This window comes from Aythya ferina, assembly GCF_964211825.1.
Source record: "Aythya ferina genome assembly, chromosome: 10".
NCBI lineage: Eukaryota > Metazoa > Chordata > Aves > Anseriformes > Anatidae > Aythya > Aythya ferina.
Window position 1 is genome coordinate 17,341,728 of NC_140306.1, and position 22,916 is coordinate 17,364,643.

Genomic DNA, 22,916 nt, shown 5'->3' on the forward strand with positions numbered 1-22,916 from the left:
TTCTGTGAATCGCCTTCCCACATTCATTAACTTTAAGAAACTAACTTGGAACAAGGCAAAATGATGATTTAAATGAAAGCTTCCATTAAATTGTATTGATGTTTCTGGCGTTTTAGGCTTGAGACATCTGTGAAAGCATTCTGAAGCAGAAGAAGAGTTTTCAGTTCTCCAAGAAAGGACAGAACAAGCAGAGAGAATGGAGTAGTAGGATTTGTGTATTCTATGCAAGTGTTGAATGTTTTGTTTTTCCCCATCTTTCTCCTTCAACTTTATAATAGCCTTTTAATTCAGCAATGCATGACTTAGAGCAATTTTATTCTTTTAGCTTTTAATATGCTTATTTTATTAAAGCAGTTTAAGAGACAGTATTCTCCTACATTCTGTCTTGAATGAATTGTTTCCTCTACTTGACTTAGTTTAACTGCTGCCATTAAAAAAGCCTGCAGAAATAAACTGGAAGTTAGATACAGTTCTTCAAGGAGGGGGTTGGGGGTTGAGGGATGGAGGGGGATGGACGACTGTCTTGGCTGTGTATTCATCAGCTCAGTTAATAAGAAGTCAGTTTTTTTCAGCATGAAGATTTGAGCTACAAATTTAGAAATTAAACCCAACTTTTTGAGTGCAAAGTGAAAAAGAGGTGGCAGGTGTTTCTTTTAGGTTACAGACAATCACCAAGAAATGGTCTCTTACTACTTAAGAACAAGAGTACTTCTGGAAAGGAGGGCACAATTTTGGTGGTGGTTGTTGTTAGGATTTGCATTTTTGAACAGAACTAAAATGACTGAAGTCATTCTCTTGCTTCCAAGTGTACAGCTCACACTTTAATGGTCACTTTATAATGACCATTAGTTCTGTTCAGAAATCTGTTCAGAAACTAGAGAAGTCTTTACTTCCTTTTTTTTTTTTTTTTTTTTTTTTTTACCCAAAGGTATCGGAGTGTAATCCAAAAATAGTAAGGATTAATATTCACATTTTATGTATGTAGATGCAAAGCCACATGACCACCAGGGAAGCAGTGACAGAGTGAGCAAGAGAGCCCAGCCCCTCTCTGATAACTCCATTACTCTGGATTTTCTTTGAGAGTGCCAGTAATATTACTTTTCTGTTTTTTCTGGTGATTGTCATCCTCCTTTTTCCCTCACCCCCCAAACAAAATGCAATAAATCTTTGCAAAGCTTTGATTCAAGCACAATTGGAAATATATTTGCTTATTTATTGAGCATGTGCAGTAGCATACCAATGTGGTGCTAACCCAGACTGATGCACACATGTGATGTCTGTCAGTATAACAGGCAGCAAAGAAAATAAAAAAAATAATAAAATTTCTATCTAGATACCTTTCTCCCCAAAGGCCCTACACAACCTGACCTTCTTAACACTTTTAGATAACTGCCTAAAATTTTTATTCTCTTCACTGGTGTTTATTGTGTAGCTCTGAAAACATAACCCCGAAAATGAAATTCAGGGAAATCCAGCTTTTAGTGGCATGAGTAAAGGAAAAACACTTCACTGTAGGATGACTCAGGACATGATCTGTTTCTCCTACCAATCTACCAGAGAAAAATTTGCTAAAATTCTGAAACTGTGAACATTGTTTAAGAGGCGCTTTTGTGAATTTGTCATCCATTTACTATAATAGAGAGCTACTTGACTGGGAGATATTGCAGGTGTTATGTATTATATTGCATTCAAAGCACTTCCTACATGTTGCAGCTGATACACAAAAAATCATTTCAGCCTTACAAATGATGCAGTACTACAGTAATGTGACCGTCTAAATGCATGTGAAAAGACAATAAATTGTCAGAGATCCAATTCTCTGCTACAAAATGTGAAGAAAGCATCGAAAAGCAGCTGCTAAAGACAACAAATACAGTTTAGTACCACTAGTGAGTGATATTCCTGTAATAGCCACATATTTAAAATCTTAGACTGTATGCTGCAAGACACTGTCACTCAAAACAGGCAACTCAAGACCAAGTTCATTCTATTTTCATTTCATTTTTTTTCCCTCTAAGGACCAAAATCTGAGTTATTTTGTGAGCTGTCAGCCTCATTACTGGACAAAATACAAGGCTGTGCTGTTTCATTAATGAACTGAGGACTATGAAGAATATCCTAGTAAAGGATTCCTGGAGGTAGAGACATCAAATTTAATGGTTAATTTACTGTATAAACACGGCATTGACTGAAACCCTTACACTGTGCAGTAAACTGTTTAGCCTATTTTTGTGACTTAACCTTTACTGATTTGCATCTGTTAATCAGCTCTGCTTTTATGCAGTTTCTATTTATGTTTATAATGATATAACCGTATGTCCTTGGTACTAACGATGCAAGATCTTTGGATTCTGTTTTTAACCGTATCCCTTGATGACGATGTCTTCATCTCTTGGATAAGGCCAGCTAATTTATTTGCTTCCTACTAAGAGAGGTCTGACTGTTGCTGCAATACAGTGACTCAGCTAATCTAAATTGTTGTCTGTTCAGCCTGAGTTTGAATCTTTTCCCTGTATATGGAACCAAAATGTAAGACTTTCTGTGAAAATGCGCAGTTTCAAGAGAAAATTCATATTGATTACATATAAAAATAGGTAATTGATTTCAATTACGTTGTCAGAAACGTGATAAAGCTAAATTTCTTGCAAAATGTAAGCATCTGACTTTTTCTGGTGCTTTCAATGCTTTATATTTAACATTAATATTTATGCCTGGATTTTGGTTTGTGAAAAAGAAGCTTACAGAAAGCATTATGAGTCCTTGGCAGAAAGTTAAAATTACTGTGCCAATAGGACAACTACTAGATACTAAATATTTTTTCTATAAATTAAACGGTATACATTGAAATTAGAACCTCCCTAGTAGCTGGCAAAAATGGTACTGTCTTGGAACTAATTATCATTTCCTACTGTAGAGGAGCCCACCCATGTTTGCACAGCAAGTTTGCTTGTATGCTATAGAGCAAAACAGCTGTTGTGGGTGGAGGCAGTTCCCATACTGTGATGTTCACTTGGAAAATGTCCTGCCAGCTGTCAAAATTACTTATTTACTTATTTACTGGGGGAGGGAAGTGAGTATAACTTGGGGTTTTCTCCTTGTCATAACAGATGGCACAGAAAGGGGTACACCCTTGGAGTGATGCCTACATTTCTAGATTTGAGCGAACAATGGTGAAGTAAGTCAAGACAAATGTGTTTTGAAAAGGACCTAACATCTTGTTTTAAGGGGAAGGTTTCTCTAGGAATTCTTAATCTGAGCTCTAGCTTCCCACCTGTCACACTTTTCTTCCATGCTGTTTGGATTTTCACTCACAGGCTGAAGTAATATCCTGCTAAGGGTTGGAGGTTCTGTGTTTTTCATCCCAGACCATTGCTTATTGTTCAAATCAATGACAAAATGCTTATTGTTCAAATCTAAATGCAAGGCATTAAAGCCTTATCCAACCAAGCAAGGGTCAGTGGCTGATTCTGTAGCTTCATGTTATATAAGGTGTAGGGAGCTCTGTAATCTCTTATATTACTAAAAGAACACCCTCTAATATCATCCCTGTTAAGCAGAGAAATATTATGTAAGCACAAACAATATAACTCAGGTTTTGTAGTTTATACAGAAATAAAATTATTTTAGCATAGCGATTTAGTGAGGGATAGGAAAAGGGATTCTTACATAACTTCTCATTGTTAAGTCTTGTAGCATCTCTGAGTGTCAAACATCACAGATTACAGAACTGAAACAGAGGTGGAGATAAACGAGACAAAACTAATCTCTCAAATAACCCTGCAGTCGTTCTAAGAAATCAAATGCTTAAAGCACAATTACCTTTAGAGTGATTTAAAGCATACGATTAGTGTAATGCAACTGCATCACAGAATAGCTATTAAGAATCAAAACTTAGAAACTCTTCCTGATTTGTTAAGACATTCACATTCTGTTAGTGACCTAAATCTGTTGTTCTGCCTTCTGCCTTTCTCTCTTAGTTCTATTCATTGCAAAGAGCATACTGGAAAGTTTTCTTTCACTGTTTCACTTGTTTGTGGTCTCTGGAAAGAGTATAGCTCTTAATGAAACATCTGCATTTAAAAATTGATGTGGTAGTTTTAAAAGCATTTATAGTGCATTTACAACCATTACCTCATACGTTTAATTCACAATGTGACATAAACCTTGTCACTGAGATGCACTACCCTTCTTGACAGTAATATATATATATATATTATATATAGGTAGGCAGGTTGGGACTCATATTTTGTGCAGCTGTTTTCAGATATTCTTAATTATGGATATCATAAAGGTTTATTTTTAGAAAGTATTCAGACATCCATTTGAAGTCCAATTGATTCTTGGTGGGTTGTGCCTCCAAGACCAGAGTAGAACATATGTTTAAGATTGGTAATAGGTTCAGCAAATAGGACCAGAACACAGGTCTTTTTCAACTGTCTTGGGAAATTACGGACCTCTGTAATCATCTGTGGGTTTTCAGCAGTGGACAACTAAAGCAGCTGCATTTCTTTAAATGGTCAAATTATGTATAGTGATGTATACCATGAGAATATTTCAGGGCATAAATGATCATTATGTAAATGATGAAAGAGTGTTTCCTTCAATACATCAGGGTTTTGCAGTATTGAATTTCCCTAGCTAGTCCTAAAATTACTCTGGTTAAATGTAAAATCAAAATTAGCTGATAACAGCAAAAGCATTGGACCACTGTTTATTGTACGCTATATTGGGTGGATATAATCAAGAATTTAGCACAAAGTTATCTGCAGACACAGAGTCAATTTCAGTGCAAGAGATGTATCCTTGTTCACTCAGCCTTCTTCTGTGGTTATGTTTAGGCTTTTAAATCTGCTGTAAAGGAGAACTGAAGTTTTATATATTTCTAGGAAGAGAAGAGGATCCTTTTTTCGTTATTCATTGTACAATAATTTGTCCAAGTCATACAATTTTAAAAAGCAACAAGGCAAACTGTTTCACAGTCCAATACATTATAGTAAACAGTTATTCTTTGGATTCTTCAGGTCACTTGCTCTCTTTAGTTATTACTAGGTTAAAAGCTCTAAGGTTGACTATTCATTACACAATAAGTGGATGATATTAAATTCAGTACAAACAACAAAATGGAAGTAACTTTCTCAGGAACATCATTAACAGAGACATGACAAAACTTATTGTTGAAGATAAAACTACAAAGACTGAAATACAAATGTTTGTCTTCCTGTATTAGTCTTACCAAAACCCTTGAATTATCCTCTGAATACAGTTATCTACAGACTGTTTCTTTCTTTAAGGTTAGAATTAATAGGTTTGTATTTCCACACTTTTTCTATGAAGGGGAAAAAAAATCACAACTCTGATTCTGAGTAACTCTGAGTTAAAGCCCTATTTTTACCATGTATTGTCAGTAAATTATATTTTGTCCTTTTGTACTACACAGAAATTTACCCTTCATGTTTTAAAAAATAATTTTTAAAATAGGCAAGTGCAAGTTGATGACAAGTGAATAATAATATTATGAATATATGAATAAAGTTTTCTTTATAGAAGATAGAGAATTCATATTCCTCAATTTCATAATTAAAAAGTTTTTAATGACAGTGATAAAACTTCATAGGAGAAATGAGCCTGAAAACATCCTGAAGTTGCTTGTAGTAATTTAAATTTGCTTATAGATAGTACAGTGTGAATGCAGCCCATTGTGATAATTCCTTCTAATCCACATATAATAGAATTTCATCAAATAACTTTCTCGTCGACACCGTAAATTCTGTTTTGAATTTAAAATACCTTCTTGGAAGATATTTTATTTTGATGTAAAAGCTTCTGCTGACAGAAAATCATCCATATCCATAGTTACTTTTTTCTGGTAGACCTTACTTCTGGACCACCTTTGACTACCTCTGAGATAAAGGCATAACATGTTACTATACTACTACCAGATTTTTTTCTTCTATTATGGATTTTCTATACTGTGACTTGCACTTTTTTCACATGATACTATGACTGTTTAATTTCTTTTCTTTCACAAGAAACTGTAGCATTATAAACACTGTGAGAGGAAGCCCAATCTGAGAGAGTTAATAATGACATTTATCAAAAGTATTAATTTCTTTTGGTGATGAAGATATAGTGAAAGGGGTGGCTATATGGAATATTTAGAGAAAATTTTGCTAAGTAGTGTTTGAAGAAGCATTTTTCCAAAGGCTGTTTTCCTATTAGATAGCTTTCTGCTTGGATTTTTAGTGTTCTTTTTATTTGCTAGTGCATGACTTGATGACTCGAGACCAAGAATGTTTACGTTCTGAAATATTTTTAAAGTGCTAGCTGAGCAGAAAAGGTGGCTGCATTCTTGATGCTCTGGGCTTTCAGCAGGCTTCCACTCTGCCAAAGGAGGGTTGATTGGATTTTGCCAGCAAAATATAGCCAACTGATTTCTCATCACAAGTTCCATATAAAAGTGAAAAGTACTGAAGGGTTTGTGAACCTCTCTCTCTCTCTCTCTCTCACACACACACACACACATATTATTTGACAGATGTTTCAGCCTTAGCTTTTAGGACATGGCTATCTGAAGGATGCTGGATGCATGCATTTGCATAGGACTGCATGATGAATTTTACATCTTCACTTGAACTTTATTAGAGAACTGAATTATATGGTCTTGTATTCAGTTTGTCAGGAAATGTTTGGGAAAGGCCAGTTGTAAGGCAGGGTTTAAGTAACTTGGTAACCTTGCCTGATTTTACTGCTTACTGGACTGAAGCATAGGGCTTTGATGTTGCAGTATAGAAAACTATACAGTGTAGTCAAACTTCTAAACTAATGAATGCTGCTTTTGAAATGGTTGAAGATGTGCTTGTTTGCAAATGGTTGCTTAACTGTTATTTTCTGCTAGTATAAAAGAGGTCTGTTAAGAGTATCTTTGAACTTTGTTGCATGAGCAACATAGTAGAGAAGATGAATTGCAAGCAAAACCAAAAGACAAATCAAGCTTTCTCAAGGACCTTGTTAAATTCATAGTCTAATCAAAGCATAGCACTCCTATGGAGTGAAACTACTTCAGGTTTTGGTACTAAGGAACTAGCTTCTGAGAAAACAAAAGGTATTAAATTTTAATGAGACCATAGAATAAACAGTGTACTATTGCCCTCAGCCAATCATGAACACTGTACATAGGATTAAAGTTGTAAAACAGAAATGACTGGCCAAAAAACATCTTAGATAACTGTCTTAAAAAGAAAAAAAAATATTTTTAGAAAAGGATATAAGATATATTGCAGGTTGTGTATTTCAGCCTGTATATCCCTTCCCTGTGTTTAGCTAATTATCTCGAAGAAAGCATTGGGAATATGTGTAATTATATCTAGACATCTGTAATATCATACATGTGTATGCATACATGTGTCTAAAAATATATGATTTCAATATAATATAACTCATCTTTCACCTATGAAGCTGTTCTTTTAATTCTTTATTTTAAAACAGACATGTTAATGTTTTACTTTATAGAATAGATCTGCATTCATTGACAATGGTGAGATGAAAGGTAATTTTTGAATGTCATGCATGTTGCATAATATTTGCTTTGAATTCATCTGAGAAAAAAAAATCAATAACAAAACATAATTATATTGTTTAGCTTGCGTGTTGCCATCCTTTCAATTTTTGGCTCATCTTGCATGCTGCACGTTAATGGCTTATCAGGTTTTCACATACATGGTATTCAAAATGAATTTGTGGTGACTAAAGCAGCCAATTAGTTAAATGCACATTCATCTTAATCATTTTGTAAGTCATGTAAAAAGAAAAGTACAGTTTTATTGTGAAGGCCAGGTTGGATGTAAGTGCGACATAGTTTCTGTTTGCTGTATTTCATCTAACATTGTGGTTTACAGTTTTTATTAATAGCCAGTCCTGTGTTTATTTTTCACTGTATCACTGTGTTTCAGTTGACCTCAAATTTACGTATTCAATCAAATAGAATATATGCACCAAGTAAGGGTAACAAATTTTCACACTAATTTTCATAACTCATAAATTTCATTTAAAAATATTTAAAAAAATAAATCCTTAAAACACAGGATACAGTGAGCAAAAATCAGGTAACCTATTTATTATTAGGAAATGAAAAGATATGACTTACTACTATTATAGATTCAGATTTTGAAATAAATCATGAGACAAACTATTTTAACAGATGTTATCTTCTGTAGTCAGTTATTTCTCTTATAGATATTATCACTCATATAGACTGCAGCCTGCCTTTTTCTATTACAGGTTATTCTCGCATCAGAGTTTTTTGAGATCCCTCTTACATCTCAGCATTATTCATGAGACTACAAAGCTCTTGTCTGCCATGTGCATTCATTCATGTTCAAAGCTTGCTAAGGTAAAAATATGACTCTAATAAATCATGATTTATAAAACAAATAGTCATGGGTTTTCCTACATAGAATTTACTGCACTGCAGAGCACAGTGAGTGTATACTACAGTACATATATAGAGATACAGATGTATATTTTATATATATATATATATATATTTTTTTTTTTTTCCCCCAGGAATGCTACTTGGTTTCATGTTCAAGAAAATACTACCGTAGGATCATTTGCTTTTTGTACTGACAAAGAGACAAAACGTACCCTGTGACATCAGGTCAGTTCAGTCGTTGGAGCCCTTGGAGATTACAGCATCTTCTTCCATGCTCTTGGTGCCCTCCCTTTGGAGTTGCTATGAGTGGGGAACAACCTACTGTTTTGGGAGCACAGAGGCTGAGAGGTTCTTAACTGCTCTCTCAATTATTAATTGGCTCTCTTGCCAATGTAGAACTCTGTTTAAATTGGTGTGTTTATAAAATATGAGATTACTTTAGGCCAGGTAAATATTTACTAAGCTGACATAAATAAATAAATAAAAACACTGTATAATTTATCCTCTCTGCTACTGTTAATAAGTCAAAGCGTAAGAGCTGAGAAATGAAGATGAAGTTGATTTTGTGTCCTTTCTAAAGCAATAACTGAGAAAGTTACTCATGCTGTGCCTATTTTTGTCACATCTTCATATGGCTCAACTGTACTTCTGCCACCTTGGACAACAAAATACAAGGAAGATCAGAAATAGAAAACTGACATGTTTTTGCTTCAGGGGCCTCATAGCAGCAGGTGTTCTGGGAGAATTCAGTGAATCTGTTTAATGAAACTAAGTGAAATTGGGACTGCTGGATTAGGAGGTCAGACATGTCTGGTGAGCGAAGTTGCCATGATGCATTTGGAAAACTGGGTATATGTTTGATGGAAATAATACAGGTGTTAGAATATAAAAAAAAAAATAATGGTCCAGCTTCTTAACAAATGCATCACAGGTGAAAAAAATGTAATTTGAAATTTGAGCTTAAAATGAGTAATATTTCAAATTCGGCAAATCCATTCTCATACAAACAGTGCTCTCATACTAACAATCAGCATCGACACAAGTGACTCAATTTGTGCTCATGAATAATACTGTATAACTATCCTGCTAGTTGGTACATGCTTTTAAGAGAGAAAAATATTTAAAGACAAATTGGTTATAAATAAAATATTGGAAAGGATATAGAATAGTACTATCAACATTTTTTAACAACTCAGATATGTAACTAGACATTGGGATCCTGTATGTCACATTTTTGCACAGCATAACAACCTTGGCATACAGTGTATATCCACTTCAGCCCATATTTTCCGTTGTATTTTCTTTACATGCATGTTTGTATGTTGCAGCTGTCATATTTGTATGGAGTTGGGAAGAAAATTTTTGTTTTGTTGGCATGAGTTTAAGAGGGTTTCAAAAAGCTTCATAATCCTGATCTCTGTGAGGATTGGCAGGATATGCTACAGTCCAGAGGAATACATACCTTGGGTGCCTTATTTTCAACACAGTTTCTGTTTAACATTTATCATGAAAATGGACCTGCTATGCCAGAGTTAGCTGCACTGGCAGCTACCAGCAATGTTCCTTTACCTCAGCTGTGGCTTTTTCCTGCTTTGGGCAGGTGAGGGGTTGGAAAATGTCACTTCCCTAATGCAAGTGGACCCATGCTGACAGTAGCACTGATGCCCCCACTGGTACAGGCAGCCCTCATCTTTCCCTCTTTGTATGGGCTGAACTCTATCTGCACACCTGGACACAACATTCAACTGAAAGCATGCCATAAATTGGTACACAGGAAACACAATTCACTCCAATAGGGTAATGTTTTTTTTTTCCTAACGATGCAGTGCACAGAAGTCCACATGGCACAGAACTTGTATTAGCAAATAACCGTAAAAAAAAAAAAAAAAAAAAAAAGCTTCCCTGGATTCCTTACATTCCTGTTTTCCATTACCATATGCATAGTGTAATGTACAGAGTAGTGGTTAAGATTAGTCATTTTTCTCCATTAAATGTAATTATAATTCAGTAGACTTGCATATTTTTATAGAAGAATAACTGGTAACATGAGGTGTTAAGTAGTTTTCATTTAAAACGTATTTAAATTCAATCTGCTCAAGTGGTAAGATTTCTGGTATGTATGACTTGACTGACTCTTTCATTTCCACTACATACAGTTACCTGAAAGTCACTTCTCCCTAAAATGCTAATAAAATTTTAGGCTTTTGAGCAACCTAGAGTTTAGTTTTGCATTATATTAGCAAAAGAATATGAAATCACATCATACTGGCCCTAACCTGCCTGTACATTTTTTTTTTTTTTACTACTCTTCTGTAAAACATGAACTTGTAAAAGTTATTTCTGTATTAATACTTGTGTTATAGATGTGATAAGTCATTATAAAATGTACTAGTTGGGGTGTTTTTGGGGTGTTTTGCCAACTCAATCCCGAGTCATTAGATTTTTATTTTCTTTTTTACATTGCAATGTCCATGTTAGGCAACAAGACTGGATCAAAAATTTTCTATTGTACTGTCTGCTTTGATATCAACTCAATTTGTGATATTTGTTGTTCAACAAACCTGCAATTCAATATTCTCACTTCTTAATAGACATAAATAATAGTGAAATGTCTCACAATGTGAGGTGATGAAGTATATAACGGTAGGTTGGGCAAAAGGTATTGGTACTAATTCTTTTGGGCACAGTTTTGCCTAATATATTTATCAAGCTCTCTGTCATCCTTCAGATATTCTTTGAACATTTTTTTCCTCTTGTAGTTACAGTAATGCTACAGAAAGAACTCTTTTTGTTTTGTCCTGCCCTAGGGACCATGCTCTTTGAGATTTTGACTGAGTGCAGTTACCAGTTACCCTTGTGCAGTTTTGTGTTTATCAGGTCATTGCAATACTCTGAGCAGTGGTCTAAATGGCAATATGCTAAGGGATGTTTTTTTAGAAACAAACAAAACTCTGAAGTCTAGCATTGGAAAATGCTTCTAAATTTTTAACATTTTAGTCATCATAGTGGTAATGTAAGGAAGTAAAAAAATATGCATCCTAATTTCTGAAGAGATGCTTATAGAGTAGAGATAGTGCATTCAGAGTGAATTACATAAACTATGAACTATCTAGTGCACAGGGTGTGAGCAAGGCTTCTGCTGCTTATCTCGACATCTGGTGCAACCATGAAGGGCAACCCTATCAGAGACTGCTGGCCATGATTACAATTAGGGTCAGGCTGTGTAATCTTAAAGTAATTACTTTGCTGGACTGATAATATACAGGAAAGTATTGCAGATGAGAATCAGATTTTATCAATTAGAAAACAAGTTTTCCACGCAAATGTTAATAAGGATGGATCTTCCATCACACAAATTGTGCTGCCTAACCACTTGATGTTTAATCATTTGTTATTTCATTTTACAGTAATGGATCCTGACATTTAAATTGCTCCTTATCATTTCCACTTGGTACATGTATCTTGCCTTCATACAAAAGAGTATGGCTGACACTAAAGATGGATTTTTGCCCTGTAACAGAGCCCTGCTTAATACTTTTGTTAATGTGCAAAGTGGAGTGGACTGCAGTTCATTCTGCTGTACTTAATTTGGCTCTGCAAGATGTCTGATTGTTGTCAGTAAAATAAGCAGCTTCTGAGTTTCCATAGGAAGCCGTCTGTCCAAAGGGGCTGTTTTTATACAGTCACTCTTCAATGTAGAACAGTAATTTCAAAAATATCTAAGCACCATTTTTCAGGATCAGACTGATTTAAAAATTTTCAGAAATACCTTCACGGGGCAGTGAAACTGCTCATACTTTATAAAAAGTCTCTTGAAAAGTACATGTATAAGCAGACCCTCTTTTCTTTACTTATGCCTCCAGCTTTTCAGAAGAGAAGGCGGAGGGATTGCTGCAACTGTTGCAGCAAGGATGAATGAAACAATTCTTCAGTCTTGTGGTTTTATCAGCTTTGCAGATGTGATACCAGTGGAAATGAGACATGCACTTGCCACAGCAAAGCGCAGCATCCCACCTCTGTCTGCAGACAACTTGCTTCTGTGTCGCACTGTAGGTGAGTCAGCTTGCATAACTGGGTTTACATACACAGTTTTCAGAAGCACAAATGGCCCCAAGATATCAAAATGCTATGGAGAGTAACAGATTCTCTGAAGATCACACTAGCTGTCCATGGCTTTAGGTACAGGAGTAGCTCCATGACTCCTTTAGAAGCACGAGCCACAGCTGAGGGAAATGCCAGGAGCACTCAAACTGCAGCAGTAGCCTCAGCTTGTTCCACTTGTTAAACTTTTGTGCCCTTAAAAGCTGTAACATGGCCTGTGTTGTGGCTCAGCAGCACGAATCCCCCACTCCCTCCCCCAGTTTCTGTGGTGTTTAAAAGGTATTTTTAATAGCCTTGATACTGTATTTTGTTATCAACATTCCTAAATTCAATGATTCTTGAAAGAATCCCAGGCTGTTATACTTTAGAACACATAAACTTTAAACTGTGAAAGTGTTATTGGGAAAGCTTTATCAAATTTCTGACCCGAAAAGACCTTTACTGCATGAATTTGCTGTGTATAGTGCTGGAGCACCTGTTACATTCAGTAGGGCACCTAAAGATCAGTTGCAAAATATTTTGCAGTTATGTATCTGGGATAAAGGTGTATGTTACACTGAAGGCGTCTGTCAGCCTTTTGCGTTTAAATGCATGACTGAGGTGAAACAGACTTTAGAGTAGGCAAGGCCCAGCCTGCACCTTCAGGCTGTGACCATGCCTGCCCTTCTCCCTGACGACGCAGCATTGCCTCGCACACGCACTGCGTCGCCTTCCTTAAACTTTTTTCCTTCAAGTATCATCACGAGGCCCGGCGTGGAGGAGGCGGAGTGCCGCCCGGGGCTGCGGCGGCCGCTCCCGGGGCCGGAGCGTTTCGGAGACGTGCCGGGAGCGGCTGCAGCGCCCGGCCTTGCCCTGTCTCCATCCCCGCAGCCGCTGTGCCCGGCGCTGAGGCGGCCGCGCGGCCCCGCTCCTCTCGCGGCTGCCGCCTGGAGGCGGGCGGGAGCGGCGGGCGCGCGCCAGCCGCCGCAGCCGTCGGCCGCGGCGCTGTGGTGAGGGAAGGGACGGGAAGGGAAGGGAAGGGACGCGAAGCGAAGGCAGCGCCGCCCCCGCCCCGGCCGGCAGTGAGGCTGCGACCGAGCCCGGCTGCGGATCGCACAGCCCCGCCGCGGCGCCCGGCTGCCAGCCAGCCCGCCCGCCCTCGCTCCCTCCAGCTCCTCGCTCCTCGCCGCAGCTTCGCCCTCTCTCTCTCCCGGCCAGATGATGAACTTTCTGCGGCGCAGGCTCTCGGACAGCAGCTTCATCGCCAACCTGCCCAATGGCTACATGACCGACCTGCAGCGGCCCGAGCCGCAGCAGCCGCCGCCGCCGCCGCCTCCCTCGGCCTCCTCGGCCCCTGCCTCGGGCTCCCCGGCCGCGGAGCGCCGGCAGCCGCCGCAGTCGGCGCCCCCCCAGCAGCAGCAGCCGCCGCCGCAGCAGCCGTCGGCGGGCAGCAGCTTCTTCAGCTCGCTCTCCAACGCCGTGAAGCAGACGGCGGCCTCGGCCGGGCTGGTGGACCCGTCCTCCGCCGGCTCCTCGGCCGCCGGCAGAAAGTTCAAGCTGCTGCTGGTCATCGACGAGCCGCACACGGACTGGTAGGTGCCCCCCCCCCCCCCGCTGCGGCCCCTGCCCCTCACAGCCCGGCCCCGTCCGCGGGGGCTGCGGGACCCCCGGGGGGCGCCAGGTGCGGCGCGGACCCCGCCGGGGCAGCCGAGCGTGGAGGCTCCTTCTCCGACAGCAGCCTCGGTAAAACGCGTGCACCGCGCTGCCTAGCGAGATAAACAGCTCGTGTCAGCAGCGGAGGGGGGTCGGGGTCTCTCTGTCGGGGGTTCTGTGCGGATTCACGCTGCTGAGCGGGCTTGTTTTGGTGCGCAGCGCACCGCTGCTGCTGCGGCTCCCGAAATGCGTCTCGGGGTGAAGGTCCTTTGGGAGGCTGCCGACGAGCCCTCAGCCTGTGAATGTCTGCGGCGGGGTTAATTAACTCCGCGGGTTTGGTGCGGGGTGGGTGTTTTGCTTCCACTACAGTCACACGATACGTGCCATTTACAACGCCAGAACTTGTATGTCAACTCATCCCTTCCCGTGGCTGAGTGCTACCAGCAAGAGAGGCTATAGCTTTTCCAGACCCGCTGGTCACGTATGACATCCCTGAACGCTGTGGTTATAGGAAGGGTGCACGTTTAGTAATCATACGCTATCTTATTTCCCGATAACCAGTGTTTACACATCAAGCTGTGAATCATCCTGTTCGGGGTTGCCAATTACAGTATATCGTGTCTTAAAGGTGCCTAAAAATAATACTGAGTAAAACAAGTATGTTGTTACAGCACTGACATCATCCGTAATGAATTGTGGGTCTCTGATTTTATTGTCAGCTTCACAAATTTGTAACCTTACTGTCTAGGCGGACTTAAGCATCTCTGATTTTATACAATTTGCTTTAAAATGGCACTTCAATAAAATACTTGAAACAGAAATTAAAGCCTAATAAAAACAGTGTTGCCTATAGCAAATGTTATTGTTAGCAATGTTACCTGTTATGTTTCTTGTTTGTTTTGGGGTTTTTGTTTGTTTTTGGAGAAGAAAAACAAAAACATACAAGGTTGTTGTATCTGCCAGACTAAAGAAAGCCTCTGTACCTACGTCATGGAGATGCATCCATGGACACTGCTCACTGCCTTGCAGATACATTTATTTAATATTCTACAGTGAAAATGTTTTTGCTTGGTAAATTAAATAACTCTGTATGTTTGTAACGTCTGTTTCTGGTAACATCTTTCTATAAATACTGAAGCCAGCCTGTGTATTATAATCGTGGCATGTTCTACGTACCTCATAAATGCATCTGATATAAACACTATTTATCAGCAATAGCAAAGCTTTTAAAGGTCTGTTTTGTGAATGTCACCAACTGCACTTCAGAAAGGAGACTAGATGCATTCACAAATATATACAAGGTTACTCCTTGTCCCTGTTTCTTCATTTTTATTTTTTTCCTTTTTCTTAGTATGTGATGTGGATATGTAGTAGTTCTAGAAAGAACAGTTTATTGTTATTGTGCTGGTACTGGCTCTTTCCCCTCCAAAAAGCTAATCACTTTTTAATTGGGGATTTTAAAATCAGTATTGTAATATAGATGTATGTACTCTAGAAATATATGCAGAAAAGTTTATTCCATATCTTTGGAATTAGGGACATCCAGATTGACGTGTACTGAACTGCAGTAGATTTTGTCTATATCATATTTATGAGCAGGCTTGGAAAGTGATTATTAGTGACAATTTGAAAAAAAATATTGAAAAATTGGAACTGGCAATAGATAAACTACAATGATCAGATGGCTATCACACCAGCTACCCTGCCTGGCATGATGCATTGACGTACGGTTTAGCAAGATGAGGTATAGAGATCTGCTGTCATGTGATACACTAAAAAAATCCCGTAAATAACAACAACAACAGCAAAAATTACCAAGTACTCTGGAGTCAAGGTAGATTCATGAGAAACGACTGCAGCTGCTTTGCATTAATCCTGAGAAGAGGATTATATGGTGGGAGTTTTGAGCTGTGTTGTGTTTGTCTTTTTGTCTTCAATTCAAAATGTCCTTTTGGGCAATTGCCTTTGGGTTGCAGTTTAGATAGAAAGAAGAGAATTTCAATCTGGATCGTAATGAAATCCTACTAATTCAGTATCCTCTTTTTAGCAAGCTCCAGAGGATGTATTATGCACCTTATTTTGTGAGCAAAGGATATAACCCCTTACTTCTAGCATCAAAAGTGCATTTTGCTTCTAGTATATTTTAATTTCTATTAGAGACTCATGCTTGAGGTCTGAGTTTTAATAACCTTTCTAATATCGTTGTTGTTGCTATTGGATGCATATGGGATATTTTACAAATAAATAAATATCTGGTTGTTGCTTGCATTTTTTTATCTTGATCTAGGTGACTTCTTTTATAATTTTCTTGTCTTAACAAGTTTGTCCTTTCACAGGTTTTGAAATTCTCCTTTTTCAGTTTCTTTTCTTTTATGGTATAGGATGGGGGAAAAATTGGAAACGTATATGGTACTAATTTGCATGTTTTTACCACACTAGATTGTCTTACTCTTTAAGGAAAGAGAGCAAATGCAGTCATCCTGTCAAACCATTCTCTTTTCTCCAGTGGCACTCAATCAATGGCATGTGAGAGCTGTGAAAAAAGCTTATTTTCTTACAGGTTCTTTGGAAACTTGCAGCTACGTAGATGAGAAAGACCGTTATGGACTTCTAATAAAGACAGCACTGCAAAATAAGCTAAAAGTCTTTGTATCTTTTAGTACCACTACACCTGCCTCAATGACAAGTGAAGGGGAAAAAATGAAAACAGGCTAAAGCTTTCAGTCAACTACCAGAGACAAATCCAAGACAAGCTATCTTCATTGGTTCTGGTTCTCATGGAGTACTTTTTTCTAGTCCCCTTCTACAATAAATGATCCTTTGGTCCAAAGGTGAAAGAAAAAAACAATCATTTCCATCAATTATCTCTGAAGTTTTCTCTCATTCTAGACTATCACCATGAAGAAGGGGTGACTTGTAATGCCAACGCTCCTTCAAATGAAACAGCACTATTCATTCATATGAATGCATTAGAAAGCTCATCTTATTTTGTGGCCCGTTCTTATGCATTTTAATGTCACGTTCTTTTCATCTGCAGCTGTGTATTGAACAGACATTTTTAATACCTTCATTGATGTCCAGAACCCATTCCTGAGTTACCACATCTAGTTGAGAACCTTGCAAAGTAATTAAAATGTAGAAGTAAGTCATTTTGATGGAAAAAACGTATGATTCACAAGCACTTAATGGATCTCTTGGGGAAGGGAAAGCTTCAAGAACCAATTTGATGTTTAATAATCATTTTATATAATAGACTTCAACCTGATCATTTTATAGATTTAGGTATGTGTTGATATTTTTATAAATGGAAGAGACTGAGAAGTAAAATTATTTGCTCAAGGTCATCCAAGAGCCTAGTGACAGAGCTGATACAAAATTTCGGTATTTTGCTTAGCCTGTTCTTTTAATTCTTCTTTTCTAGCTGTTGGTCTGCAGTAAGTGCCCCAAGCTCCAGCTAGCTACATTTATTTAAAAATGCGTATAATTTTCTCAGGAGATAACCATTTTGTTCTGTATACGAAATGTACTGAATATTTAGTGCTGTACAAGCAATTGATTAGCGGGTGTACATCAGTGGCGAGGTGCCAAAATGTGCACATAGAGTATTCTCCTTATTGAAAGCTTATGTGTAATATTTAGAAAGCTGTTTCAATATTGAAAAGAAAGTACTGGTTGGTTGCTCTCATGCTTTAAAGATTAAATGTAAGACTCATTGGCTGTTAACGATGAAACTATAACAAGAATCAGATGGAAAAAATGTGTTCCTATTTTTTTAAGCACAAATCTCATTGGAAGTATCAGTACTGCCACCCCTGATAATTGTGCATTTCCTATAATGTTTACTGCTTTCGTAGCTACTTATCTTTAGATAGGTGCAGAAGATCATTTCCAAATGGCTGGTACAAATCTTGTGTGAACAGAAAGCTTTCTATTTTAAAACTACTGAATTATTTATGGGCAAACATTGCTCATCATAATGTTTTTAGTTTGAAAGCATTGTCTTAGTGCAGAAAGTCACTTGTTTATGGTACAAAAATTTACTCAAGTGAGTAGAATGAGGTTTTTGTTTATTTGTTTTTCCTATTTTCCAGGCAACTAGAAGGAGGAAAATAGTTGTACTCAATTATATGTACAGAGTTGTTGAGTAAAAGGGTAACTGCCAAATAACTTACATGCTACAATGAAGTTTTATTTATTTATTTAATTCCTGTGGGGTTGGTTCAATTGTGCATAACCAATTAGGTTATGAATATTTCCTGAATGAACTTGAACTAGAATTAGAATTCATTTTACTTGGTAGTAACATGTTGATTTAGTAACTGCACTATTTCTTGCATTCAGTGCAAGTCTTCTGTTAGCAAGTTTTCTAGTTTGGGAAGGTGTCACTTAGATTTTAGCAACAAGGGCAACTGCTTTGCCAGAGGTCTAGGTTATCTTCTGGGTAGCAGCAGGATGATACTCTGTAGAAGGAGCTTTTGCTAGCCTCCTGGCATTGCAAGGCACAGTGCTACTCGTATAACATATAAAGACACCATATGAAGTGGGGAGGAAAGCCCGGGACATGGACAAGCTGTGTAAGCAGTAGTGATTACGCAGAGGGAGAGTCTCTTAGAACTCATCTAGGGGCTGAAGGTGAGAAGCTTTTGAAAGCTGGCCAAGGAAGGGACTACTGTGTTGCAGAGGTATAGGGAAACTGATTTTTAGAAAGGTGTGAGAATCGCTAAATGTAGATATGTGCCTTCGGGCAATGAGTATACAGTGAAGGTAATCTTACCAGTATATGTATTTTATATAGGAAGAAAGACAATAGAATAGAAGTTACTTTTATTACTTTAAAATATTAAGAACTGCTGTGCTTTTTGCAACAAGAAACTCTTAATACTAAAGGAAAAGCAACTTTTCTTTGGCGTAGTGCTCTAACTGTCTTGCAAGGAGGAAACAGGTTCCTTCATCCCCTGAAATTTAGCAATGTTGATAAAGATTTTACTTTTTTTTTTCTCTTTAATTGTTGCTTCATATGACTTCATGTTTTGAAGTGATCTTTGTGAGGAGGTTCATCTGAATCTTAAAAAGTTGGTCATGTGGCAATCTAATTACAGTTATGGCCTTTGGACTAAATTCCTAGTCCTCTAAAAAGGGGATGGCAACCAGATGTTAAGTGAAGTCAATACGTGCTTAGGCACCTTTCTACAACTAGGTAATAAGACCAGTACTACTTCCCACTACATTCTGAAGTTTTTAGGTTGGATATTAGGAAAACTTCTTTACTGAAAGGGTTGTTAGGCATTGGAAGGGGCTGCCCAGGGAAGTGGTTGAGTCACCATCCCTGGAGGTCTTTAAAGATGTTTAGATGTAGAACTTAGTGATATGGTTTAGTGGAGGACTTGTAAGTGTTAGGTCAGAGGTTGGACTCGGTGATCTTGGAGGTCTCTTCCAACTAGACAATTCTGTGATTTTTAACTCTACATTAAGGCTCTGCATTTTGCAATCAAAATAGCATCATTAATAACAAAAAGATGGAGGCATAAGCAAGGGTTACTGTGAGCACAAGCAGCACACCTCTGCTGGCTGGGAGGACAGATGGGCACACAGATTATACAACTTAAGTTGTTTCAAAAAATTTTATTTTGAACTCTCTCTCCTCATTACATGTGAACAACTGAATCTGTTCGTCTGTTTGTTTTTACCGAAGGGGTAAAAGTATAGCCCAATGAGCATTGTTAATTGGTCTTTGTCCTCCCCCCACTCCCCTATATATATATATATATAGGGGAGTTATATATTTATTATATATATATATATAATTATATATATATAATTATATGTTCTCATGTTCTTGCTGGGCAAGAACATGAGAACAAGGATATGCACCTGCACTAACTGAAGTGCATCATGTAATATGTTAACAAATCTGAATTTGTAGTATACAGCAATCCCATGCAAGTTGTATTTCAGCTCTATACTCTGAAATGGCCACTGATACCATTCTCCACCAGACAACGTGTGTACTAGTATTTGAAGATAATGTAACAAAAGATTCCAGAGGGTTTTCAGTTTATCTACAGTTCTGTCATGTGTAATACTTGGATGCTTTGCTTTAGTATAAATAGTAAAACACAGTACATGATGGAGATTGCCTTGTTGACAAGATATTAAAAAAAAAAAAAAAAAAGACCAAAAAAAAAACAAAACAAAGCTCTTACTGGGAAACGCTTTTGTCTTCCAAAATGTGTGTTTCTCTGTCTAAACAAGCTCTTTAATGTTGTAATGTTATTTCTTAATGTGCATGAGATGCTGATTAGAAATTTAGACATTTTTCTCCCTATGTGCTCAGAATCTTAGTGAACCTATTTTTAGTCTCTAAAGAGACCACCAAACATTTCTGAAACTTAATGAAACCTACAATGACGTGTTTAGCTCCATAAGTGATTTTCAAAAAAAAAAAAATCTATTTGCTGATGTTTCCTTCTAACGTTTCTGTTAATGGAAAAGAAATGGAAAAACTGGCAAGTAAGTAACTAATTGTTTTCAGGTAGGTATAATTCAAAGCTACAAGATTGAAGTGGGAGATAATAGCTTTTAGGACTTTACACTTAAGTTAAATAATAAATTCTGCTATGATTCAGAACTTTAAAATTTACCAGTGGCAAATAAAGATCATTTATGGAAACAGGAACAGCATGAAAGAAAAATTATTCAAAAACATTATTAGATTTCTTACTGATCCTCTTGAAAAGTGAAGTGTGTCTAGAGGACTCTATATTTTGAGTTGTTTCTGTTTTAAACAAATATTATTCTGTAAACAATGTAGGACACCATGACTGTACACATTTTTGTTGAAATCATGTTTCTCCAAAAGACTGATGCTAAATATTCTAATTATCAATATATTCTTCATGTAATTACTTCAGTGTCTGCATTTTTAGTACTCAATTCTTAATAGGACAATGAGACAGTTACTTACAGATCAGTTACTCTGATCATCCTCTTCAAGTTTATCAACTTTAGTTCTTCAGCCAGCCTGCCCACTTTGAATGCTCTAAACTACAGAAATGGGTTTTTAATATAATTTAAGCAGATGATTTAGATTTTTATGTTTGTATATAAGATATACCACAACCTGAATTAAAAAAAAAAAAAAAAAAAGGAAAAAAAAAAGGTAAGACTTTAGTGAAAAGTTGTGTTTGAGTACAAAGTTGTGCCTGAAGAGGAAAACTACAAATATAGAAGGTTGTATTTGGTTACAGAACCTCTGAAGAAGTTTTCTAGACTTGGCTGGATGAAAACTGCTGGATGAAAGGGTAAATACAAGTAGGTAAAGTAGTTATAAAGAACTGAAAATAGTAAAATGGCAAGGAGAACCATATTGTAGATTTCAAAAAGAGAGGTAATAAATTATGAAGTAAATATTACCTGAAATAATGATATTGCTTCCAACGATGAGAGGCTGTGATATGACTTTACAAATGTTGTAAGCTGGAGGTCAACGTTATAGCATGGTCTAGAATGTAAAATATTTGCTTGATAGCACTGCTTCATTTGCTAATTAAGCAGCTTTATCTGCGCTGAGTCAAACTCACTTCTCAGAAGAAAGCAGTGCACTTTTAGACAGCCAGCTGGAGCAGAGGGAGGGTGGGTATTCATGATAACATGAACTGTAGACTAGTTTGAGATTTTGCAAAAAATGGAAAGACTGTTTTCTTTTCTCTATTTTACAATACCCACTTTCACCACAAGTGTGTCCCTGCCTGGCTGACACAGAAATATTCATAAGCTGTGTTGATGAATTCTCTGATTCCTAACAAAAAATTGGTGACTAATGTCACTGGTGTTCATATATTTGCAAGCAAAAGCTATATGAATGATAATTCAGAAGATGCAGTCTTATAAAGAACCTTCTTATTCAGAAGATGCAGTCTTATAAAGAACAAGACGAAGCTGGTGAGGGGCCTGAAGAACAAGGCTTACGAGGAGCGGCTGAGGGAGCTGGGCTTGTTCAGCCTGGAGAAAAGGAGGCTCAGGAGTGACCTTATTGCTCTCTACAGGTACCTTAAAGGAGGCTGTAGCGAGTGGGGGTTGGTCTGTTCTCCCATGTGCCTGGTGACAGGACGAGGGGGAATGGGCTAAAGTTGTGCCAGGGGAGTTTTAGGTTGGATCTTAGGAAGAACATCTTTACCAAAAGGGTTGTTAGACATTGGAACAGGCTGCCCAGGGAAGTGGTGGAGTCACCATCCCTGGAGGTCTTTAAAAGACGTTTAGATGTAGAGCTTAGGGATATGGTTTAGTGGGGACTGTTAGCGTTAGGTCAGAGGTTGGGCTTGATGATCTTGAGGTCTCTTCCAACCTAGAAATTCTGTGATTCTGTGAAATTTAAAGTGGGTCTTCCTGGTTTTCCTACAGACCAACCTGGGACCTTTTTCATCTGATTCTACTGCTGCTAGAGCATGTTTTGTAAAGATAGGAGTATTAGATTTGCTAACTTGTTGCTTTTAGTAATGAGCTACTGCTTTTACAAATCTGCTACTGTTAGCTCCTTTGAACACTTTTGGTAATTTTGCAGCAGTGGAACTTGCAGCAGTTCCATTTGATATTGCTCTGGGGGTGTCTCTTTAATGTGCACAGGAGGATCTTGGAAGAGGGTGCTGATTTTCAGGGCAGAACAACATCTGAAGCAGAACAGGATTGGCCCTCAAGCTGTACCTAAGGCTGGGTATTTTGGTGTGAGCAGTGTCAGGCAGTAATGTGAGATATC

At 37.9% G+C, this 22,916-nt stretch overlaps 1 protein-coding gene across 1 annotated transcript in view; it reads left to right on the forward strand.

Annotated features, from left to right (window-relative positions):
* Window positions 1-13,593: 13,593 nt before the first annotated feature.
* The window catches only part of SYN2 (synapsin II), a 181,954-nt gene continuing 172,631 nt past the window's right edge, over window positions 13,594-22,916 (forward strand). Inside the window, exon 1 of the mRNA XM_084530558.1 lies at window positions 13,594-14,103. Within this exon, the coding sequence (XP_084386684.1) occupies window positions 13,730-14,103 (374 nt within the window). The 5' untranslated portion in view covers window positions 13,594-13,729. The remainder of the gene's footprint in view (window positions 14,104-22,916) is intronic.